Raw genomic sequence first — 24,580 nt, forward strand, 5'->3', positions numbered from 1 at the left:
CCGCAGCAGCAGCAACTCACCTGCCCAGGCAGTCTTGACACGTGGGAGAGCAGCTTCTCCTCTTTTATTGGCTGTCGCCCGGCCCTGCCCCCCGTATTTCATTGGCTGGTGCAGCAGCCCCTCGCAAAAGCCATTGGTCTAGGTCTGGTACCTGCAAGCATGAGGAACGCCCTCTTTGTCGCTGCCGCCTCCCATTGGTTGGTGTGCCTGCGCGCTGGCCTCTACCATTGGCTGTTCTTGAAGCCGGCTGGCAGAGATTGGCTGGCGGGCGCCGAGCCCCGCCCCACGGACGGGGTGTTTGGGTTGGCAAGGTGCTGGAGGAGCCGAGGCATGAGGTCGCGCTGCCGCCTGACAGTTACTCAGTCGGGTTGCGGCAGCCTCGTGCCGTGACAGCGCGCGCGCCCCCTTCGGGCTGCCGAAGCCCCAGCGCTGCCGTCCCGAGGCGCCGCTCCAGCAGCGTCCGCGCCCCGCTGCCGCTTGGGCTGAACCGGGGCGCCCGGGCGGCGACCATGCCGGTGCCCGGGCGGGGGAGGGAGCTAACGGGAGCGGCCGCCCTGCCAGAGCCGCGCAGCGCCCGCCGGCACAGGCGCCTGCCCCCCGCCTGAGCCCGCGCCCGGAGCCCGCACCATGGACGAGCGGCTCCACAAGTGGCTCCTGCCGCCGCTGCTGACGCTGCTCTTCGTGCTCATCATGTACCAGTACGTGTCCCCGTCCTGTCCCGGCGCCGCCTGCCCGCGCCGCCGGCCCGCCGCGCACCGCGGGGCCCCGGCCTGGGACGCCCAGCCGCCGCCGCCGGAGGAGGAGGGGGCGGCGGTGGCGCTGCCGCGACTGGTGCCCAAGTTCCCGTTCGCGCGGGCTGAGCTGTGCCGCCGGGTGCAGTTCGACATGCGGGGCCGCGATGTGATCGTCTTCCTGCACATCCAGAAAACGGGCGGCACCACCTTCGGGCGGCACCTGGTGCGCAACATCCGCCTGGAGCAGCCCTGCTACTGCCGCGCCGGCCAGAAGAAATGCACCTGCCACCGGCCCGGGGGGGACCAGGACACCTGGCTCTTCTCCCGCTTCTCCACGGGCTGGAGCTGCGGGCTGCACGCCGACTGGACCGAGCTCACCAGCTGCGTGCCCGCCGCCATGGAGCGCAGGGGCTGCCCGGGCAACCGCACCCTCAGGTCAGTGCCTGCTCCGTGGGGGGCGGCTGTGCCCTGCGCTCCGGATGGGATGCCGGCAGCAGCTGCCGGGGAAAGGGGGCGGCACCGGCTGCTGCCCCTTGCAAAGCGCCGGGTCAGACCCGGGCCCTTGGAGGATGGTCCTGGGGAGGGCAGCGCTGGGGCATGGAGGGTGACAGTCCACCCACTTCTGCAGTCGCAATGTTACAGACAGGCACAGAGGGGAGCTGCCCCACTACACGGGTCTGTGGCATTCATCCCGTTGTTGCCGCGACTCTCACACTGCAGAGCTCTGCTGCTATCTAGGTATTTCCCTATCTAGCCCAGGCTCTTCCTCTAGCCTAAATTCAGTCCTTTCTTCCATCGCTGGCTAGTTCTATTTAATCTGAGCAGAAGGACCCCTTACAATGTACCTGACTCCTTAGAAATCACCCTTATACATATCTTTCTAAATATAGGGCCTGATCCATTTTGTTAAAAACTCTTTTGAAAAACAAAAATTGAGCTCTAAAAGCTAATTTGTATTATTTCATGTATGTTCATTTATTTCTTGCATTTCACTTCTTAGTCAGTTTAATTTGCATGCTCTCATGAACTAGCAATCTTTGGATTGTACAATAGAATATTTAAGTCCAAAGACTCTTGATGGACATCTTGCTGCTGTAGTGCTGTAAGATTGCAAATAGGGTCTCTTAAAAGTTTAAGTCATTCAGAGCAGGAACCTTCTCTTCATAGCTGTTGGTGAAGTACCTAGTACTGGTATATAAACAAACCTTTTGTAAAATGTCATTATTGTCAGAACCTATATTTGGGCCCAAATAAATTTTGTTTCCTAGAGTTCTAGCAACAACTCTCCTGTTAGATTTCCCTGCTCTTTGTTAGGGGATTTTGGTGGGAGGGTAGGCCTCTGTTTTTCCCTGTCTCAATCGCATATGTCTGGGGTGTCTGAATTTCTGAGACAGTAGGCTTTTCAGCGACTTAGCATCTAAGGGATTTTAATAAATTTGGATCAGTTTATTCAGTTATTCACATTCTTGTCTACATGGAAGAAAATAAGGTAATGAAACCTAAAAGTTTACAAAAAAACTGGAATCTACAGGGCATATGCTTCATACTTTCAATCGGTGTTAGCGTGCAGACTTTGGTAGAGTCATTAGACTTTGCGTATCACCAAAAATATAACCCCAGATATGGTTAGCTGTGTGTGGAAATATGTTTTTATTTATGATCCCTTATGCTTCATGGCATGTTTTTCTGAGCTTTGTTAATCGTGCTTATGAGCAGGTTGCAAATTTTGATTTGGTCTGAATGCAATGCATTGGAATTAAAGATTTCCAGTCAGTTCAAGTGGTTGGTAACAGATGCTGCTGCTGTTCTCAGGAGCCAGAGAACATGCAAAAGGCACAATGGCCAGAAGTTTCTGAGATTAAATCCTATATTTCACTTCTACCCACCCATCTAATTTCAGCTCCTTTCCTGAGACTGTGAATACAGTTTAATTATAAATAAACTCCACTGTCTGGCAGTTTTTCAAGAGCTCTTCCCCAGGGCTTTGATTAAAAACTACAAATTGGTTCATATTTGACAAGAAGGTCACAACTCCGGATGCTCTCCTCCAATGCTTATTTTTCCTTATTCACAAAGACTTCTAATACTTCTGTTGTTAAACCTATCTACATTCATTTACTGACAAACTTCTGGTCTTAATGGATTGCTTCACTTCTATCTTTATTGTGCATATACATTCCTTATGCAATTTAAAGATATGAAAGGAAATGAACTTAATTCCCTTTCGTGAAGAGATTACTGCACTTAACATCTCTTTGCAGCAATATGTTTTTCTCCTAGGGCTTGTCTACCCTTGGAAATTTACCAAAATACCTAAATGAGAGAGAGTCGCTCCTATTCCAGGATCCGTGTGTCCACTCAGGCTAATACTGAAATAACTATTCTGGGATAATTATTCCACAATAGCTACCCTGGTAAATTTTGAAGTGTAAACAAGCCATTAAACTTTTTCTCCTGTTTTTCCTTTCTCCTCCAGTTGCACTATGTGAAAGAATGTGAGCAGTAGAGCTCTCAGCTGAAATCATATATCTATGACAGTCCACATGTAGTAAACAAAGTCAGGATGGAAAAAAACACAGCACTTTGCCAGACAAGTTTCCCGAAAGCCATAATTAATATACCCTTAGATTTATGAAGTCTGTAGCCATCCTATTTTGTATTATGTTCCTGTCAGCTGTTGCAAGAGGAACAAGATCTCACCTTGTCAGTACTAAAACGGAAGACTTATAAGGAGCACTTGCTTTTCCGAGGAATTAACTTTTGGTAATCTAATAGGTGACAGATTTCCTTCTGATTCAGGATTGAGCCAGTATGTTAGAGGCACTGTAAATGATTTTTTAAAGCAGAAATATTGAGTGTATGTTGATATTTAAAGTGTTTGCTACAATTGTTTTCAATAAAATTTTTAAAAAATCTTTAAACTTAACTCTTTAAATTTAATCTTTAAACACTTGTGATGCCTTGATAATATGTCTTAAATAGATGAAAGCTTAAATCCTTTAGGAAAATATATTCACAATTAGGCCCTAAGTTCCTCCCTGTGAGCTAAATCCAAAAAACTCCTTGATTTAACTATTTGGGTGTAGAAATATAATTGTTACAATGATAGCTCCTCACTTCTGTCGGAGAGTGGGAAAAGTATTAATTCCTCATTGATAAACCCATTGACTCTAAAAACTTGTGATGTTTAAATACAGTACGTTTCACATTGTTCCAAAATATTAATTTATATTTTGTGCAGAAGAGGGAAAAAGTGGTGTGAGGGGGATGAGGAGAGGGTGTCTAATCCGGTCCCTGTATATATACACTTAGTTCCCATCTGAAAACACTTACACATGTGCTTATCTTTATTCATGTGAGTAGTCCCATGGAAGACAAACAGCTAATTTAATTCTCAATATTTGGCTGGTATCTTAGTGGGATTAATTGTGTGAAACATCTGTGTTTCCAGGGTGTGCATGTGATTTATAGGACATTTTGTATAAGTGTGTTTATACAGTTCATACATTTATAAAGATGTTAAACTGTAAATGTTATATCTTGTATATAAGGGAAGGAGCTAGACTTTGAATAACTTTAGGGACTATGTGAATTGCTTGGCATTAAATTTGCAGCTTTATTAAGTATTCAATCAGCATTATAATCCTTGTGATGTAGATAATTAAGGAGGGGGGAATTATTTATATGGAAGTTGTTTGGTAAATGTTATCTTGTGTTACATCCTCCTTTCATTTGTTGTGTTTACAATTAGTATTTAATAGCCAGAGGTTGAGGGTAAAATTAATTATTTCAGAAGATTGGGAATGCAAGGTAAAATGGAGTGATAGGAGATTAAAGTGTATTAAATTAGACTATTGATAAAGCAACTTTAAAAGATAGAGAAGTGTTAGAAAACAGTTTGAAGAAAAAGCATAGAGGTTGTTCATTGGACTGCTACTAGTCATTTAATTAAAGCAAATACAGGAATAATTCACAGAATTATAATATCTGTTTTCTTTTTGGGAAATCATTGGTCCTTCAGTAATGTTATATACCTTAGTGAAACTTTGATCTAATCAATGGATGTAACTATTCACTGTATCCTCTTAGTGTTTGTTGCTTGTATTGTATTACATCCTGTGTCAGGTTAAGAGAGAGAGAAAGCAAATTTAATAGATTAAGGCCAGAAGGGACCATTATGATGATGATCAAGTCTGATCTCCATGTTACTCTATTTACTTGAAACTCAGTTTGTAAAGTACCTCAATAAAAGACTGATCCTGTCAAGTGCTGACTGCCCCCTGCTGTGAGCACCCTTCACTCCCACTGAAGGCATGGTCAAGCCCTAACCACCTGTCTAGGGACATACACCAAGAGACTTAAATTATATTTTAATCATTATTTCAATATTCAGTTTATGTGAATGGAATTTTTACCTAAACTAAAACTGAAGGTAATGGAGGTCATATCTTGGAACAAAGTGAAACATATTAGATATTATACATGACACCGTAAAGCCTCTGGATTTATATGAGAAATTAGACTTCTACTTTCTGCTGTATACGTTACATTTTATTTTACAGTAACTTCTAAGTGAATTTGCAGTTTCAACTCAGAGAAAATCTTTGGCTAGATACCTAGCCAAGGACTTTACTTGAGCTGAGATCAGGAAGACGATCAGAAAGCCCTGATTGTGAATGTTACCAAAGTGTTTGATCCTTTGGGCTATATCAGAATATATTTTTGATTTAATGAAAAAGATTAAGTGTATTTTGCTTTTTTGTTAACATCATGGAGTTAACATAAGCTTCCGTCTCAACTCTTTATATGGTAATATACTGAGAGAATAAGATATTTAGAACTTAAACCCTTTCATAATTAATCTTTACTTATATAATATTAGCCTTATAATATTGCATTATAAAGTTTTACGTTAACATTTACAAACATTTCAAAAGGTGTTTAATTTGAACACTGTGTCATATACATTTGAATACATTTATCTTTTAGACGTGATTATGAAGAAAATTATTTGAGTCTAGTACCAGTGACTTGATTTTATTTTTTAACATGGCTGTACAGGAATGTTTTAGTAACTAAACCCTTGACGGGCTCTGGAGGGACCAAAACAGATGTAAAGCAATACCTTAACTGCATTTTTTAGTTTTCATAAGTGTGTTTTTCTCTGTAACATTAACATACTCTTCAGGGTGGTATGGGGAGTTCTTACTTTACTGGGATATAGGAAATGCTAAGTTATGGGGAGTAGAAGTCACTGTTGTGCAGCCAGTTATAACTCCAATTTAACCTTCATCAGGATTTGCAGTCTGAAGTCAATGTACGTCACTTACTGCCACCAGTGGTACTGGTCAGATTTTTCAAAAGGCTAAGTGTAGGCTTCTATTGTCAATATACAAAAGTTTACAATAAATTTAATTCATGAGAATTCTAATCTTTCATTGTAAAAACTGAATCTGTTTGTTTTAAAGTGACAGATTTCATGCCATTGAGAAGTTTTTATTAACAAAAATACAATTTTCAGCATCAGTGGCTAAAACACCTACACAAATGTTTAGCTCTTAGTGCATAAGTAGACCTGTTGAAATACTTGCTTCGTTGGTTACAGGATCTTCATTGGTTTAGTATTTTATTTGCCTAAAGCAGTTTTATAAAGTTTAAATAAAATACCAAATGAGTAGCAGCATTTTAAAAACAATGTTTACAGTTAATCTTAAATTTTAATCTGAAATTGCAATAGCACAGTTTTTCAAGTGTTTCAAAAAACTGATTTAAATCAGAGTGAGGGCAACTTTGGAACAAGTGATTTACAGCAGTGACTTAAATATCTCCACTCTAACCTGTGTCTTGAAATCCCTCTAGAATTTGTTCAGAATAATTTAAAGTTAACTTGATGAATGTGCCATGCCGTATAGAGCTGTGGATGCACAAATAATAATGAAGAACTATAATGCCAGCAGTAATACCTTTATACAGATATACAGCTGCATTATTGTGTATGAACATGCATGTATGCATGAAGCTGAGTGTATACAAAACACATAATATTAAATATATTCATAAAGTTCTTAAACATTTGGAAATCTCTGTAGATGTGTAGGGAGTAAAGTCCTTGTGTACCTAGGATGCGGTTAAAGCAGCAGGCTTCAGCTTTCTCAAACTGAATAAACATTAGGATGACCAATACCCCAAACCCTGTTGAACAAAATTAATGGTCCATTGTGGGAGCACACAAATGTAGTTGGGCACCATCTATCTGATCTCCCAAAATCACCAATTTAATCCAGTCAGATGGTACAGTATAGGATTTTACCAATACAGTTCAACTGGTACAACTCCCCTTGTGTGTATGCAGTTATATTGGTATAAAAGTGATGGTACTGTCGCTTATTTCCCTAAATTTATGGGAATAAGCAATACAAGTGTAGGCATCTTCTACTAGAGGGGCCTTTGAACTTAACTGGGGGTGTTCCAGTTGGGAGGGTCCCAAGTGTTGCAATCTGGCCTTGGAGACTGTAACTTCCATGATACCTTGGGGACGAGATACTTGCACTTCCAGGGAATGCAGGGGTAGCATTCGGTGGGTTCCATTCTGGTCAGGGGCGTGGAGATCGCTTTGTGGAGCTGTCATAAATATAAAGGGAACGGTAAACCCCTTTAAAATCCCTACTGGCCAGAGGAAAAATCCTCTCACCTGTAAAGGGTTAAGAAGCTAAAGGTAACCTCGCTGGCACCTGACCAAAATGACCAATGAGGAGACAAGATACTTTCAAAAGCTAGGAGGAGGGAGAGAAACAAAGGGTCTGTGTCTGTGTCTGTCGGTATGCTGCTTTTGCCGGGGATAGAACAGGAATGGAGTCTTAGAACTTTTAGTAAGTAATCTAGCTAGGTATGCATTAGATTATGATTTCTTTAAATGGCTGAGAAAAGAATTGTGCTGAATAGAATGACTATTTCTGTCTGTGTGTCTTTTTTGTAACTTAAGGTTTTGCCTAGAGGGATTCTCTGTTTTGAATCTAATTACCCTGTAAGATATATACCATTCTGATTTTACAGAGGTGATTTCTTTACTTCTATTTACGTCTATTTCTATTAAAAGTCTTCTTGTAAGAAAACTGAATGCTTTTTCATTGTTCTCAGATCCAAGGGTTTGGGTCTGTGGTCACCTATGCAAATTGGTGAGGATTTTTACCAAACCTTTCCCAGGAAGTGGGGTGCAAGGGTTGAGAGGATTTTGGGGGGGAAAGATGTGTCCAAACTATGTTTCCCAGTAAACCCAGTTACAGTTTGGTGGTGGCAGTAGATATTCCAAGGACAAAGGATAAAATTAATTTGTACCTTGGGGAAGTTTTAACCTAAGCTGGTAAAAGTAAGCTTAGGAGGTTTTCATGCAGGTCCCCACATTTGTACCCTAAAGTTCAGAGTGGGGGAGGAACCTTGACAGGAGCTCTGTCTGCTAGAAAAGCAGGAGCTGCTGCTGAGAAATTGCTGGGGCTCTGACCAATGAGGGAGCCACAGAGCCTATTGCTGGGCTTCATTGGAGCCAAGGCAGAGACTGTTGTGCCTAGAACTGACTGAGGTAGGCTGCAGTGAAGGAGCGTGAGTAACCACCACCTTTGTTTCAGAAAGTGCTTGCAAGGAAATGGAGATAGTGAAGAGACTTTAATGGATTTCCCTGAGTCCGAGAAGAGATGAAGTGGCCTTATTGTTTAATGAAAATCCAGGGTCACTGACCTGTGGTTAAAACAACTCCCATCTTCAGAGGGGTTGTGGAGGTTTGAATGATCTCAAGTTAGAATTGCTCTGCCCCTTAGCTGAACTGCCTTACTGGACCAATAGAATGCTGTCCACAGTTTTATTATCTTCAAGTGCCCACGCAACCAAGTTTCTAGAACTCTGAAATTAAGAGGAGTGCACACTCAAGGGTGGGGTAAATTAAGTTGATTAAGTTTCATTTACTACTGTAAACTGCAATTATTAATTGAGTTGTTGAAATCAAAGTTGTGACATTTTAATTAATCTCAATCTGTTATCATGTTTTACTATGTTGTTAAGTAAAGGTGTGTTAACGCTATAATCTAAATTTATATTGGATGTATATTATTTTTAATTGGTACTTTTGAGTTAGACCCCTCACATAGATCAACTCAGGTTTATTCCTGGAGATCCCCAAGACATGCCAGTGAATGCGTTATAGGGCCCAGTCCGGTGGAAGCACCACCAAGAGTAAATTTCTTTTATAAGTATAAGGACTGCAGCTGAAGGATGGCTAGAGGATTGCTACCTATCCAGCATCACCCATGGGATGGATACTCAGGATCTCCTTTACTGTTGACAACATCAGGCGCCTGGGCACACAGGTGAGTGTTGCCTGCTCCTGAGTAACCCAGGAAGGGAAGGGGTGGTACACAAGCATAATTTCATTCACACTTGGGGTTGTACCAATATAACCATTTTAGTAAAAAAACAAACAAAAAAAACCAAATCACACCCCTAACAGAAATGGCTATAACAGTACAAAAATGTGAACAGACCAGGCCTTGAGACTTCCCTTGTTAGGTATTTTCCCATCAGTAGCCAACATTGCCAGAAGCAGTCTGGATGCCATTTTCTGGTTTACCCCAGGAGCTGGCACCTGACCTGTACCCTAGCCATTTAGGATTATCACCTTCTAGATGTACTTCTAATGTCAAATGTACCTAGCAAAGTACTCCTCTCAGGTGATGAGGAAGCTGGAAAAAATCCAGTGCATGGGTCAACTTTGCCTTGAGAGGCCAGTGAGAAGTCCTACCTGTTGTAAAAGGTGGGGAGTATCCCACCAGTCCTGGTTGTCTCCCTCTCCTGAATTGACCAATAAGATGCTGTGAGGGCAGAGCCAGCACCAGTTCCACCACCAGTGCCACCCTGTGTACACTGGTAGATGGAAGAAGGTGGGAGTGAGGGCATTTAAGTCAAGTCTAAATCAATATAAATGTTCTCTCTTGTGCATAAGTTTGTATTGTCAATAATTATGCACCATCTAATCAAACTAGCAAGAATCTTTTTAAAGTTTATGTGCATTACACTGAAGTATATTTACTTAGAATGTGATGTTTTCCAGGCTTTTTATATAAGCTATTAAAACCTAAGTCAACATAATTGTATACACTACTTGAGCTCTACTGTCTGTATAGTTTTGTGTTCTAGACTTATTGAGCTGCAATAATTTGTTGGATCGCCTAATGGAATTGAACTATTTCCTGAGATCAGTGTTACTGTTGGCACTGGACTTTCATAAACAAGCCATGAACTGCTAATGGAATGTACATTAAATTAATCTGACAGTTATGCAATTTGAAAGGTTAAATGATACAAGTTAATGGATTCCCTGTCCCCCTCTTCCCCAAGAGGATTTGGCTTTAATCTTAAAAGTGCACAGTGGTTTGGGTTCAGATGGCTCAAGATGGAACCCTTTCTCTGGACCCAGGACTGAGCACAGCAGCTGTGATAATCAAGAGCTACCAAACTGTCAGTAACCCATGGAAAACCCTTGCCCAGGTTATAAGAATTCCATCAAATTTTGGCACTTAAAGACTGTTTAAAGACCTACAACAACTCCCTTGCAGGGAGTGGAAAAAGTATAGAGAAAATAATAAATATTTTAAAAACTGCTTTCTGACTCAAAATTCAGTCATAAATCCTTTAATAAATTAAATCTCCAACTCCAGCTAGAACTAGAATTCAGCTGAGTAGTTTTAAAGTCTGATATATTCCATGTGCCAGAACTCAAAAGTACAGTAGCCCCAAATAGTTAGCACCATTCTTAGAGCTCCATAAATAGTAAATTTTACTGATAAGGTTTCTAAGCCAATATGTAGTGCTGGAGGAGGATCCTCTTCCACGTGCCAGGACTAGAGGAAGGGAACAAGCTGTAAAATCTGTTAAATAGCTCTGGTTTATGTACATAAAAAATCTGTCACCTAAAGTGCTCACCTAAATGATGTGCTTTATAAACACTTAGCTATGAGAGAGCTGAAAGAGAGAGAGCACTGTAACATCCTTACGTAATCTTCAAATACTTCCATTGGGAGATAGGGTAAAATTGAACTATTTAAAATCTTAAATTAAAGTCCTAGGTTAAAAAGTAGTAGACTAAGCCCTGGTCTACAGTATGAGTTTAGGTCGAATTTAGCAGCGTTAGATTGATTTAACCCAGCACCTGTCCACACGACAAAGCCATTTTTGTCTACCTAAAGGGCTCTTAAAATCGATTAATGTACTCCTCCCCGACGAGGGGATTAGCGCTGAAATCGACATTGCCGGGTCGAATTTGGGGTAGTGTGGATGCAATTTGACGGTATTGGCTTCCGGGAGCTATCCCAGAGTGTTCCATTGTGACTGCTCTGGACAGCACTTTCAACTCAGATGCACGAGCCAGGTACACAGGAAAAGCACCAGGAACTTTTGAATTTCATTTCCTGTTTGGCCAGCGTGGCGAGCTCATCAGCAGAGGTGACCATCCAGAGCTCATCAGCACAGGTGACCATGCAGTCCCAGAATTGCAAAAGAGCTTCAGCATGGAAGAACACGGGTAACAGTGCCCCAGACATGCCGCTTCTATGATGAGCTGCATGCAGTTCTAAGGGATGCCTCTACCACTACCCCACCCCTGTCCGTGGACACCTGCAAAGGGGTAGTCTCACGCAACAGGGATGAGGATTTTGGGGACAAGGAAGCTGATGAGGAGGAGGATCGTGCACAACAGGCAAGCAGAGAAACCGTTCTCCCCAACAGCCAGGCACTGTTTATCACCCTGGAGCCAATACGCTCCCAACCCTCCCATGGTGGGCTCCTGGCCCAGGAAGCCGGAGAAGGCACCTCTGGTGAGTGTACCTTTGTAAATATGGTTTAAAAGCAAGTGTGTTTAACGATTAATTGCCCTGAAGACTTGGGAATGCATTCGTGGCCAGTACAGCTACTGGAAAAGTCTGTTACCGTGTCTGGGGATGGAGTGGAAATCCTTCAGGTACATTATTAAGGGGACATTCCTGCTGGGCTGTTTGCCTGTGGCTGAAAAGAAATCATCCCCGCTTTTAGCCACATGGTGATGGGGGGGCCCGTTCACGCTGAGCTGTTTGCTTTTGGCTGGCAGGGATCTTCCCTAATACTAGTCACGCGGTGGGAGGAGAGAATTGGGTGGGGGGGGAGGGGGTTTGCTGCACGTTAACCCGAAAACTGCAGCCCCTCCTTTTAAATGGCCAATCCAACGGGAAAGGAGGGCGCTGCCATTTGAAACCATTCCCACGTGTTATTGTAGCGATGCTGGTTCTGGCGGGACCCAACTGAGAGTGCCAATTCAGGACAAATTGCTTAAAGCAGGGCAGTTACAGCCCAAGACTAGGGTTTCTATGCACACCAAGGCAAATCAAACCAGCCAGACAGGGAGGACTTTGGTTTTACCCCACTGGCTAACCACAAGTCACACAAGCAATTCCCTTAGACACTCCAGTTTCCCAGTATCACCACCAGTGCCACTCGTTATGGGAACGAATTGTTATAAAAACCCATACCCCAGTAAAAGAAAAACGGTTCTCTCGATCCCAAAGGACCAAGCCCCAGACCCCGGTCAATATACAAATCAGATCTTACCCACAAATCACGCTGTTGCCAATCCTTTAGAATCTAAAATCTAAAGGTTTATTCATAAAAGGAAAAAGATATAGATGAGAGCAAGAATTGGTTAAATGGAATCAATTACATAAGTAATTGTAATAAGTAATGGCAAAATTCTTGGTTCAGGCTTGCAGCAGTGATGGAATAAACTGCAGGTTTAAATCAAGTCTCTGGAGAACATCCACAGCTGGGATGGGTCTTTCAGTCCTTGGTTCAAGGCTTCAGTGTAGCAAAGTTCCTCCAGAGATAAGAAGCAGGACTGAAGACAAGATGGAGGAGCTGCAGCAGCTTTTTATATTCTCTTGCCAAGTGGTCTCTGCTTTCTTTGTTCCAAAAACAAGCTGTCCATCACATGGCATGGAAACACCTCAGAGTTCTTTCCATAGGCATGTCCCTGCATACCTCGCTGAGTCCCAAGGCATGTCTGCCGTCTCTCAGTGGGTCAACTGTATAGCTGATGGTCCTTAATGGGCCATCAAGCAGGCTAGGCAGAGCTGACACCAACTTATCTGGGGTGTCACCCAGAAGCATAGCGTAAGTTTGAACTACAGACAGTATAGAACCAATATTCATAACTTCAACTACAAAAATGATATACACACATATAGACAGCATAATCATAATCAGCAAACCATAACCTTGTCTTAGACACCTCATTTGACCCCTTTTATGTAAGATTTGGTGCCGCTACAGGACTTTGGTTGCAACAAAGATTTATACGGTCCCAGATTATGTCAATAACGTCACAGTTATGAAGGTTGAAGAATCCAAAAGACTGTGGCTTACCATAGCGGCCTGCAAGCCGAATTCTGTTGCCCGGCCCTGCGTGTGTGATCTCTCACACCAAACTGGCAGGCCCTCAATATGAGACCTTGTACTGAAAGCACATGTGCTATGTAATGTTAACAGCTTGGTTTACCGTGAAAGAGTCTACCCATTGCTCTCTAAAATGTGTCTCTTTAAATACTACTCTCCCTTTTTTCTTCCCGCAGCTGGAAACGTTTCAACGCTCCCCCTATCATCTCTGTCCTAGACGCTAGCACAGATAAGAAGGCAAAAAAAATCGCAATGAAATGTTCTCTGACCTCATGCAGTCCTCCCGCACTGAAAGAGCTCAGCAGAATGCGTGGAGGCAAACAATGGCAGAGTCCAGGAAAGCAGAAAATGAACGCGAGGACAGGAGAGACGAACAAGATGAGAGGTTGCAGGAGCAAGAGGAGAGGTGGAAGCAGCGTGATGAGAGGAGGCAGGATGCAATGCTGAGGCTACTGAGGGATGAAACTGATATGCTCCAGCGTCTGGTGGAGCTGCAGGAAAGGCAGCAGGAGCACAGACCGCCGCTGCACCCCCTGTGTAATTGCCCGCCCTCCTCCCCAAGTTCCATAGCCTCCTCACCCAGATGCCGAAGAACGCGGTGGGGGCCTCCGGGCACCCAACCACTGCACCCCAGAGGACTGCCGAAGCAACAGAAGGCTGTATTCAATAAGTTTTGAAGTGCAGTATGTCCTTGTCCTTCTTTCTTCCCCTCATCCACCACCCCACCTGGTGTTTCCCTCTTCCCTCCCCCACTCCCACGGGCTGCCTTGGCAGTTATCCCCCTATTTGTGTGATGAATTAATAAAGAATGCATGATTTTTGAAACAACAATGACTTTATTGCCTCTGCAAGCGGTGATCAAAGGGAGGAGGGCGGTTGGCTTACAGGGAAGTAGAGTGAACCCAGGGGACAGATTTTCATCAAGGAGAAACAAACAGAACTTTCACACCATAGCCTGGCCAGTCATGAAACTGGCTTTCAAAGCTTCTCTGATGCGCACCGTGCCCTCCTGTATTCTTCTAACCGCTCTGGTATCTGGCTGCGCGTAATCAGCGGCCAGGCGATTTGCCTCAACCTCCCACCCCGCCATAAACGTATCCCCCTTACTCTCATAGATATTGTGGAGCTCACAACAAGCAGCAATGACAATGGGAATATTGGTTTTGCTGAGGTCTAGCCAAGTCAGTAAACTGCGCCAGTGTGCTTTTAAACGTCCACATGCACATTCTACCACCATTCTGCACTTGCTCATCCTATAGTTGAACAGCTCCTGACTACTGTCCAGGCTGCCTGTGTGTGGCTTCATGAGCCATGGCATTAAGGGGTAGGCTGGGTCCCCAAGGATAACTACAGGCATTTCAACATCCCCAACGGTTATTTTCTGGTCTGGGAAGAAAGTCCTTTCCTGCAGCTGTTGAAACAGACCAGAGTTCCTGAAGATGCGAGCATCATGTACCTTTCCCAGCATCCCACGTTGATGTCGGTGAAACGTCCCTTGTGATCCACCAGTGCTTGCAGCACCGATTAAAAGTACCCCTTGTGGTTTATGTACTTGCTGCCAAGGTCATCTGGTCCCAAGATAGGGATATGCGTTCTATCGCCCCACCACAGTTAGGGAATCCCATTGCAGCAAAGCCATCCACTATGACCTGCACATTTCCCAGTCTCTCTACCCTTGATAGCAGCAGCTCAGTGATTGCATTGGCTACTTGGATCACAGCAGTCCCCACAATAGATTTGCCTGCTCAAAATTGATTCCCAACTGACCGGTAGCTTTCTGGCGTTGCAAGCTTCCAGAGGGCTATCGCCACTTGCTTGTGAACCGTGAGGGCTGCTCTCGTGTTGGTATTCTTGCGCTTCAGGGCAGGGGAAAGCAAGTCACAAAGTTCCATGAAAGTGCCCTTACGCATGCAAAAGTTTCACAGCCATTGGGAATCATCCCAGACCTGCAACACTATGTGGTCCCACCAGTCTGTGCTTGTTTCCCGGGCCCAGAATCGGCGTTCCACGGCATGAACCTGCCCCATTGCCACCAGGATATCCAAATTTCCGGATATACTTTGAGAGAAGTCTGTGTCCATGTCCCCATCACTCTTGTCACCGCGCTGCCATCGCCTCCTCACCTGCTTTTGCAGGTTCTGGTTCTGCACTGACCGCAGGATAATGCACAAGGTGTTTACAATGCTCATAACTGCCGCGGTGACCTGAGCGGGCTCCATGCTTGCCGTGGTATGGGGTCTGCAGGAGAACAGAGTTGAAGCGGTGGCTGACAACGGATGCCATGAGGATAGATATTTATAGAGAATCACGAGAGGACCTACAAGGTGGATTCATGAGAGCAGGAGAGCAGAGTTGCAGTGGATGACAACGGTTAGCACCGCGCACGTTTCCCGAGGAAGCATACATGTACCCGGGGGCCCATGACAGACAACATGGAGAAATTCACTATTGAGACAATCGCAGCAGAGCAGAGTTGCAGCAGAAGCGGTGGATGACGACGGTTAGCAGTCCTACTGCACCATCTGCTGAAAGCAGTACGGCGTCCGCATGGAAAAAAGGCGCAAAACGATTGTCTACCATTGTTTTCATGGAGGGAGGGGTGACTGGTGACATGTACCCAAAGCCATCCATGACAATGTTTTTGCCCCAACAGGCATTTGGAGCTTAACCCAGAATTCCAATGGGTGGTGGAGACTGCGGGAACTGTGGGATAGCTACCCACAGTGCACCACTCCGTAAGTCGATGCTAGCCACGGTAGTGAGGACGCACTCCTCCGACTTAATGCGCTTAGTGTGGACATACGCAATCGACTGTATAAAATCATTTCTAAAAATCGACTTCTATAATATCGACCTAATTTCGTAGTGTAGACATACCCTAAGAGCTTGTCTATAATTAGGGTGGTGCAACAGCACAGCTGCACCCCTGTAGCACTTAGTGAACTACCTATGTTAAAAGGAGAGCTTCTCCCATCAGCATAGGTACTCCACCTCCCCAAGAGGCAGTAACTATGTTAACAAGAGAAGCCCTCTTGTCACCATAGCGTTTTCTACACCAACAGTTCTCACCTTTTTCTTTCTGAGCCCCCCCCGCCTCAAAAAAAAACCAAAACAACATGCTATAAAAATTCTACAGCCCACCTGTACCACAAATGTATTTCTGCATATCTAGTAGATTAAAAGTCAGGGCTGGCATTATTAGGTAGCAAGCTTGGCAATTGCCTGGGGCCCCACACCACAGGGGACCCCACAAAGGTAAGTTGCTCAGGCCTCGGTTTCAGCCCCAGGTGGTGGGGCTCAGGCCTTGGCTTTGTGCTATGGGCCCCAGGATGTCTAACACCAGCCCTGCTCTCTGGTTTATTTTGGAGGACTCCTGGAGCCTGATTGTGGCCCCCCAGGGGGTCCAGACCCTGGTTGAGAACCACTGTTCTACACCAGGAGTTTGGTTGGTATAATGGCGTTGCTCATGGGTGTGGAAAACGTAGTTGTACTGACATAAGTTTGCAGTGTAGATCAAGATTAAGAAGGAAAACCACATTCCAGCTTTTCTGTTTGGTGTCACTGTTGCTATTTCTACTGTTTTTTAGTTACAACCTTTCCTGTTACAAACAGCAGCAAATCAGTAGATGGGGAATCAGCTCTGTATACCTTAAGTGTGAGTGGAGTGAGGACAATGGGAAAGTGCTTTGATTTTTCCATTCTTAAAGCTAAAGACCTGAACTGATACATTCTTACAACATCCTGCTGTACTATCTCAAAACAGATGACTTGGTTTCTTCTATCAGCATGCAGGTATTTGAGAATGGAGGGAAAAGCTTTTGTGATGTCAGCCCCCAGAGAGGGGAGTAAGTGGCTCACAAATGTCCATTTATCCAGTCTTCAATAGGTAGAAGATACTCTCTAGTCCAAGCTAGCAGGTGAGTTGGAGTTAAGCTGTACAGTAAAAAGAAAAGGAGTATTTGTGGCACCTTAGAGACTAACCAATTTATTTGAGCATGAGCTTTCGTGAGCTACAGCTCACTTCATTGGATGAATTCATCCAATGAAGTGAGCTGTAGCTCACGAAAGCTGATGCTCAAATAAATTGGTTAGTCTCTAAGGTGCCACAAGTACTCCTTTTCTTTTTGCGAATACAGACTAACACGGCTGTTACTCTGAAAGCTGTGCAGTGAGATTTAGTTATTTTGTATGTTTTTATTAGCAGCATGGAATCTTTATTTTTGTTCAATATCTGACTTAACAACCCACCAGGATGTGGTGTATTCTGTGACTTCTTTAAGACTGGGAGGTCAAGCTCAACTGGAATTATAAGGGAACGTTGGGAATTATCTCAGTGGCTTTTAACTCTATGCAGTTTTGTGCAGACCTATGGTGGTCAGACACCTCACATTGCTAAACTCCTGTTTCATGCAGTTACAGAATAGAAGTTTTTACTTTATTGCTCTGGAGTAGGGTAAACTGCTTCTGAGGGAACTTTGCTGATTTTTTGTGTTTTTTTTTTCTCATAATCCATAGATTTGTAGTATGATTCACAAGAAGTTTGCTTGAGAAAAATGGAAGAGGAGAAGTCAGCTCAGGCTGGGATAGCATTCACAATCAAGTGATGGTGGGGAGCTTAGTTTGTGTAGAAGAAAATTGGGCCTTTTACAGTGGAAGCCTGGTGAAGTACTCTAAAGGAAGAATTAGCTTACAGTACTCTGTCTATCATAGTTTCTCTTCTCTTCCAAGACATGATGCTGTTCCTGAATTAGATATTATCCTCATGTTCTGAGTTCTGGGAATCAGGAGCCATACTTGATCATTAGTTTATACATTTCTACAGTAATTTATATCCAGTACAGTCCCAATCTGCTTTTCAAGATGGTAAGTAGGCTTGGCAGAATTCAATTAATTTATTTTGTATAATTTTGAAAGATAATATCAATGTCAAATGTTCACAGTTGTGCGAAATTATGGGTTTTAAGCTTTATTTTTTATAAATTTTAATTTTAAAAGTTCTAGGAAATTATAGGGTGGTCAGACAATTGCATGGGTCAAACAATTTAATGAGAGTAGATGTTGAAATTAAAAAAGTTAAAGCTTAGAACTGTTTAAACACAAATTGTCAACATCTCATGTCAAAATATACTAAGCAAATATCCTTAAATTAAACTTGGTTTTCAAGCAGCATTTTTCTTACCTTGCCTATCTGTAAATTTCAATTGTTATTGAGGGAAATATTTTTTCATCAGTTTGTGTTTATGGTGAAATCAACATTTACTGCTTAAAAATCTAATCCTTCCAGGGCTACTGATTAGTAATCTAGAGAACAGAGGGATTGTTGCATTATTAGAATACTTCACCCCTGAAATGAAGTATATGAACAGTTTAAAAGCCACAACAAATACTAGTCAACAGTTGAAAACAGGAGTGAAAAGCATTCTTATGTTCAAAAGTGCATGGGAAACTTACAAGGACAGAATTTGTGTAATTAGCAAAGCTAAAAATTGGCCAGGAAACTGATTTTTAGCACTCCCTGTTCCTGTTTAAAAAAAAAAAGTGTCATGAGATCTTAAGTCAGAGTTAAAACTTTGGTTTAGTCTCTTCTAAAACAAACCCAAATGCATCTCTAGTTCCTGTCACTGGAATCCTCTGGGTGCAGGCAGGACTTTATACAGTCCTAGAATCATCAAAACGTAATGTAGGGCTGAAAGGGACCTCAAAAGCTCATCTAGTTCAGCTCTCTGCACTAAGGCAGACCAAGCATATCCATACCAAGCATATCCTCGTACCTGTTTGTCTAACCTGTTCTTAAAAACCTTTAATGACAGAGACTTCACAACCTTCCTTAGAAACATGTCCAGAACTTCACTATTCTTATAGTTAGAAAGTTTATCCTAATATCTAACCTAAATCTCCCTTGCTGCAGATTAAGCCCATTACTTCTCGTCCTATCTTCAGTCGACATGGAGAACAATTGTTCATAGTCCTCTTTATAACAGCCTTTAACAGGTTATCAGGTGTCCCCCCTCCCACCAGCATTCTTTTCTCAAGACTAAACCTGTCCAGTTTTTTAACCTTTCTTCATAGGTCAGGTTTCCTAGACATTTTGTTGCTCTTCTCTGGACTCTCTCCAACTTAGTCCATATCTTTGTTAGTGTTGTGTCTCTACCTTCTCTCCCCCCACCAATGGGTGCTTGCAGTTTTGGACAATGATTAAATTCTGTTTATCATATAGAAAATCTGGTTCCTATAAAATCATGCTAAAGGATAGAAGTGAGATAGAGCTGCTCTAAATAAGGATGGATGGATCATAGTCTCTTTTTCTGGAAATCATAGCTGTGATCCTGAATCTCCATATGTATTCTTGTAAGAACAAGCTAGTCTTAGTCCTGCTTTATACTAGATACATGATCAGTTGCTCAGAACTGATGCTGAATGCAGATTATCTTTTTCTACACTTGCAGCTAGTGTTCATCACTGGTTCAGAAACAGGTCAAAACTTGGTTGCAGGCGCGTGTTAGGAGCAACAGGTAACGTGTTTTGTATAGGTCAGTCCTTAGAGACAATTTAATAGTGTGGAGGGGAGGTTTTTTATATTTAAACAAATGTTCAGTCTGGCAGTATTTGGAGCCCTTCCATTAGTTGGGCAACATGTGATGTAGCTAGGAGCTCATTTACCCCCTTTAGATATTCTTCACAGCCTCTTCTAATATTTTTTGTCCCTTTCTTCCTGGTTCTGTGATGTGTGGGGTTTTTGGCTTCCTTGACCCTTCTTGTTTGACACTCCACTTCTCAAGCCTAGTTTCCTATTGATCTTTCTTATTCCTAGTTTCTTTCTCAGAGATGGGGTGGTATGCTTTTGTTATCACTACATTTCTTTTTATTATGCAGCTGCCTAATTCTAAGTGCCATTCTCAACCCTCATGGAACCTCCCAAAATATTCTGATTCTGACTTTCTTTTCTGTTAATCAATTTTTTCTTCATGATTTGTTTGAGCTAGAGGAAAATAATTATGTATCCCATTACAGTGCTAGATCTCTAACACCTGAAGTGTGGCCACTTCCAGAAATTAAAGTGTAGAGGAGAATAAAATGCAAGTATGTAGGGGACAGAATCTTCTGAAACTGCAGGATGAATTGGCTTCACAAAGACCTTCAAGACCTTTGACACTTTTGTGGAGACAGCAAACAAGTGATAAAGACTCCAGTAAGACTGCTCATAAAATAAACACCAGTTAAGCCAATAAGGTGAATAACAGGTTGAGTGTAACTAGTTCCTTTCTTATTACCTTACAGATGTGGTGGAGCATTTCATGTGATGCCATTGTCATTAGAAAGTAAGGCATACCCTAGTCTAAGCTATGGGAATGTAATGGTTTGAGCTAACTTGGATCACTTGTTGGTTTCTGCACAGTGCTGGAGTTGATGTGGAGCTGCCCTGGAAATGGGAATCATTGGAACCTTTGTTTTTAACATATTGTACTGATAGATGATGGCCCAAGATAGCAAGTCTGCACTTATTCCTCTCGAGGTTGGGCATTTGTTAGGCAAGGGAATGGGGACAGACCAATGGGCTGAAATGGGACTGGGAAACATAAGGGAACTGAACAACACTGAAGCAATAGCACTGTCCCTTCCCCCACCTCTGGAGGTGCCAGATTCTTTACCTCACATCCAAGGCTTCTAATCTCAGTGGTGATGCACACAGAGCTGAGATGCACTAGCCTGGTGAGGTGCTGCTTGATAGATGCTCAGTCTGGACCTCTGGTGGGGTCACTGCTCCCTGGCTACTCAATGTTCACCTCCCTCTGGACAGCCATGAATTTGGGTCCAAAGTGTTCAGCAGTGCCCATCACAGTCCTTTTCCCTGGGCTAACGCACACAGAGCACCACAGTCCTTCCTCCTTCCGTAGAGGTCCCCTCCCTCCCCGATAAGATGGTGCCCACCCTCCAGTTTCTCCGAGTTGCCCTGGAATCCTCTGGCTTCTTGCCCGTCTAGGCTGTTGAGTCTCCAGCACTTGGCTGCTCGCACTTAGGAGCCATCTGCTGGCTTATTACAATATATTATCATTTTAGTATTGCACATAGGCTTGGCAGGATTCAATTCTAATCAGTAAATGTCAATAAATATTTATTTAAAATATCTGACATTTATTTAATATCTGAAATCAACAAACATCAATCACTAACTGTCAGCATGCCTGAAGGGATCAAGTGTCACCGGCCCCACGGCTGTGCGGGGAGCCCTCTGCAGCTCTCCTGTCGTGGGAGTGAGAGAGCAGGGCTGAGGCTGCAGAGGGGTCCTTGCATGGTCACGGGGCCCATGTCACCCTATCCTTGCAGCCACAAAGTACTGGGAAGCTTATGGTTGTCCTGTCCCAGCATAGCAGAGACCCCTGCCAAAGACTGCAAGGAGGATAACACGTCACCAGCTTCAGGGGAGGTCACCCTGCTGCTGAATGTTTCCTGCCCAGGGACAGCTCCAACACGTGAGTGAGTGAGTGGATCCAGTGACTCTGGATCCCTGCAGGCACAAGGTGTGGGGAAAGCTGTGGTACTGGCCTGGCAGAGCAGAAACCCCTGGCTGGACTATGAGAAGGAGGAGTTGTCATTGTCCCTGGCTGCAGAGGAGGCCATTCTGTTGCTGAATGGTTCTGTCCCTGGGATAGAGCCATTCATCAGTGGGATGACCTCCCTTGCAGCCAGGGGCTTTCTCTCTTCGTGGCCCTGGCCACAGGGGTCTCTGGTATGCCCTGCCGGGACCCCGGCGTTCCCTGCACCTTTTGCATGCAGTAGGGTGGCCACTCAATGTTCCTGGAATACAGAACATTCTGGCACTTCCAGGAATGGAGGAACATATTTTGATAAACTAACTGATTTATTAAACAAAGGGAAGTATTATCTGTAGGTAGTGAATTGAACTGATTTGTTTCTGGTCACTATGTCCTTCAAGATTTTAGAACTAATAGACCTCATTCTCCTTCACCTCGTTTTTATTCGTAAATTCAAAGAAAACAAGCTTTCCTGCTTTTTTCAACTCCCAATTGCTTTCTTAACTTTGAATGAGTCATTGAACTGAACTAGTTGACTAAACTGAAATGAAGAAAATATTCTCTCTGTACCTACAGAAGAGGTTTCAGTTATCAAAAACTGTCTTGGCACTTCAACAAACTCTGGCTGTGGGTACCGAGCAAGTGACTTCGGCCAGTTCAGTGAGCTGACTTTCTTTAAAACTTAGCAACAAGCTTGTAATGTTTAATATGAATATTTAAAATAATTTAAGTTGATGTTAATTATTATAGTAGGTTTTAAATAAACTTTTAAAAATAAAAATCCAATTTTAATTTTTGATGGAAATTGATATTTTTATCCACCATGATATGATTTAAAATTTCTTAAACCTCTTGACTCCAACAGTAATCTAAATTGGCTGCTTCAAAAATCCTGTTCATCATAGAAAGTGGATTTGGAAAGCCATGTTTTTGCAGGATAGGGTTTGCTGATTTTTGAAGGGTTAAATGGTTTGGCTTTGGATATTTTACTTTTTCAACGTTTTAGGGTGCTGTTCAAGAAGGTATGGATCTCGTGAAACATGCCTTAAAAACAGTTTTTGATGTCCAGGTATTCAAGTTCAAGGTCTGTCGTTATGCTGGTGTTTGGTATATAGTAGGTCTTTTGGGGGATAGGAAAAGGTAAGTGTTAAATCCTTCCTTAAAAGGTTGCAACCTTTTAGATTCAAGTTCTGAGGACTCCAACTATACTGATATAAACTAGAAAGAATAGACCTCTAGTATTGCTCAGTCACAGTACAAGAAAGTAGGTTTTACAGAAGGACTGAAACATTTTATTGAGGCTAAGTTTTTAACTTAAAAAAAGCCACTGATAGGGATTGTGTGGCAGTGAACTGGTGAGGCCATTCATATTACCTTCTGGGGGCTTATCCATTCAGAAGCTGCTGACTGGTATTTGAGAATGAATTGCTGCAAATAGTTTGAAGGAGTTTGCCTTTTGGTAGTTAATGTGAACTAGAGCTAGACAGTAATATGTATCTTGCGCGTGACATCTTTGTTCTCCAAAATCAGATATCTTTGTGTAATGGTGGGGGGAAAGGGGGGAGGAGGGAGAATAGACTTTCCAGTCATTGGCTGCATAGGATGTCCTTCCTGTGTTGATAAAATATGTGGGTATGCTTAGATGTCTTACTGAGTTAACTGCTCTCAAAAGTTCCAGATCCCTTTAAGTCAAGTGTGTGGCATCCCTGGACTAATATGTTTAAAGAACCAACTACTGGTATGTAATAGTTGTAGTTCAACATGAAACAACTGATCTATTCTCCATGCTACAGACTAAAATGGTAACAACTGTAATGGTAAAATTGCACTGTAAATGCTTAATATCTTGGTGTTGATGGTTAAAGCAGTTTCATTTCCATGCTTATCTTCTTGAACTGTGTTGAGTGTTTTGAGAGCATTAACTGAGTTTTCATGATGAGGATCACAAATCAATAGAACATGTATGGTTAAAAGAAAACGGAAAAAAATTACTAAAAATCTGCATAATTGGGCAAAAGGTATACAGTAATCTGACCAATACAAGCAATAGAAAAAAGTCAAACATGCTGCTCATCCCCCTGAGATTTTACCCTGTAACACATGCTATGTTTTTTTTCTTGTCTCTTTTGGCAATGATACGACAGCTAATTATTAAAGGCACTAACAGGAATGTTTAAAATGGAACCGAAATGTTGCTACTAGTACTTCTACTGAATCTGGAAATCTACAGTTGCTATAGAAATTAAATGAATTTCTCCTTAGCTGGAAGAAGAGAGAGGATTACTTCTGAGTTTGCTGTCTGCCTTTTCGCCTCCTAACCTTAAAGGTGAGCTATCAAAGCTTGTGCATTCTGTAATGTATACAGTAGGTTTTCTTTAAAGAAAAAATGATTTTCTTTACTGTTGGGCCGTCTGTATTGACTTCTGTTATTTACTGGAGGGACTTCTGAATGACTTCAGAACTTGCGTGGGGTAGTGATGTCGTAGTGTAGACTGAAATCTGAGCTTCAATAGTAATCTTGATAAGTGTCTGTTGAAAAATTGAGACTTCTTGAACACAATATAAAAGCAAGTGAAGTGCACAAGCAAAATATTTTTTCTATAATTTAATCTTTAAAATCTTTTTATTCACCACTGGTGCCTGTCTGGTACTCTGTCAAATAAGTGCTCTTGCTTGCTAACTAGTGGGGGAGTAGTATACTAATCAAAGCAACACTCTTTCTGTGTTCACTGCAAAGACACTATGGTCTTGTAGCCCTTTTTCTCCCTTCATGACCAAGTCAACTGGAATTTCTTAGGCTGAGTAAGAACTTAAGGATTTGTACCATTGAAGTGAGACCTACTTGGA

The 24,580-nt window shown here is 42.8% G+C and overlaps 1 protein-coding gene across 1 annotated transcript in view; it reads left to right on the forward strand.

Moving 5' to 3' along the window:
• The first annotated feature begins 627 nt into the window (after positions 1-627).
• The window catches only part of HS6ST3 (heparan sulfate 6-O-sulfotransferase 3), a 544,711-nt gene continuing 520,758 nt past the window's right edge, over positions 628-24,580 (forward strand). The window contains exon 1 of the mRNA XM_074962789.1: positions 628-1,169. Coding sequence (XP_074818890.1) covers positions 628-1,169 — 542 coding nt within the window. The remainder of the gene's footprint in view (positions 1,170-24,580) is intronic.

The sequence above is a fragment of the Natator depressus genome, chromosome 1 (assembly GCF_965152275.1).
Source record: "Natator depressus isolate rNatDep1 chromosome 1, rNatDep2.hap1, whole genome shotgun sequence".
Classification (NCBI taxonomy): domain Eukaryota; kingdom Metazoa; phylum Chordata; order Testudines; family Cheloniidae; genus Natator; species Natator depressus.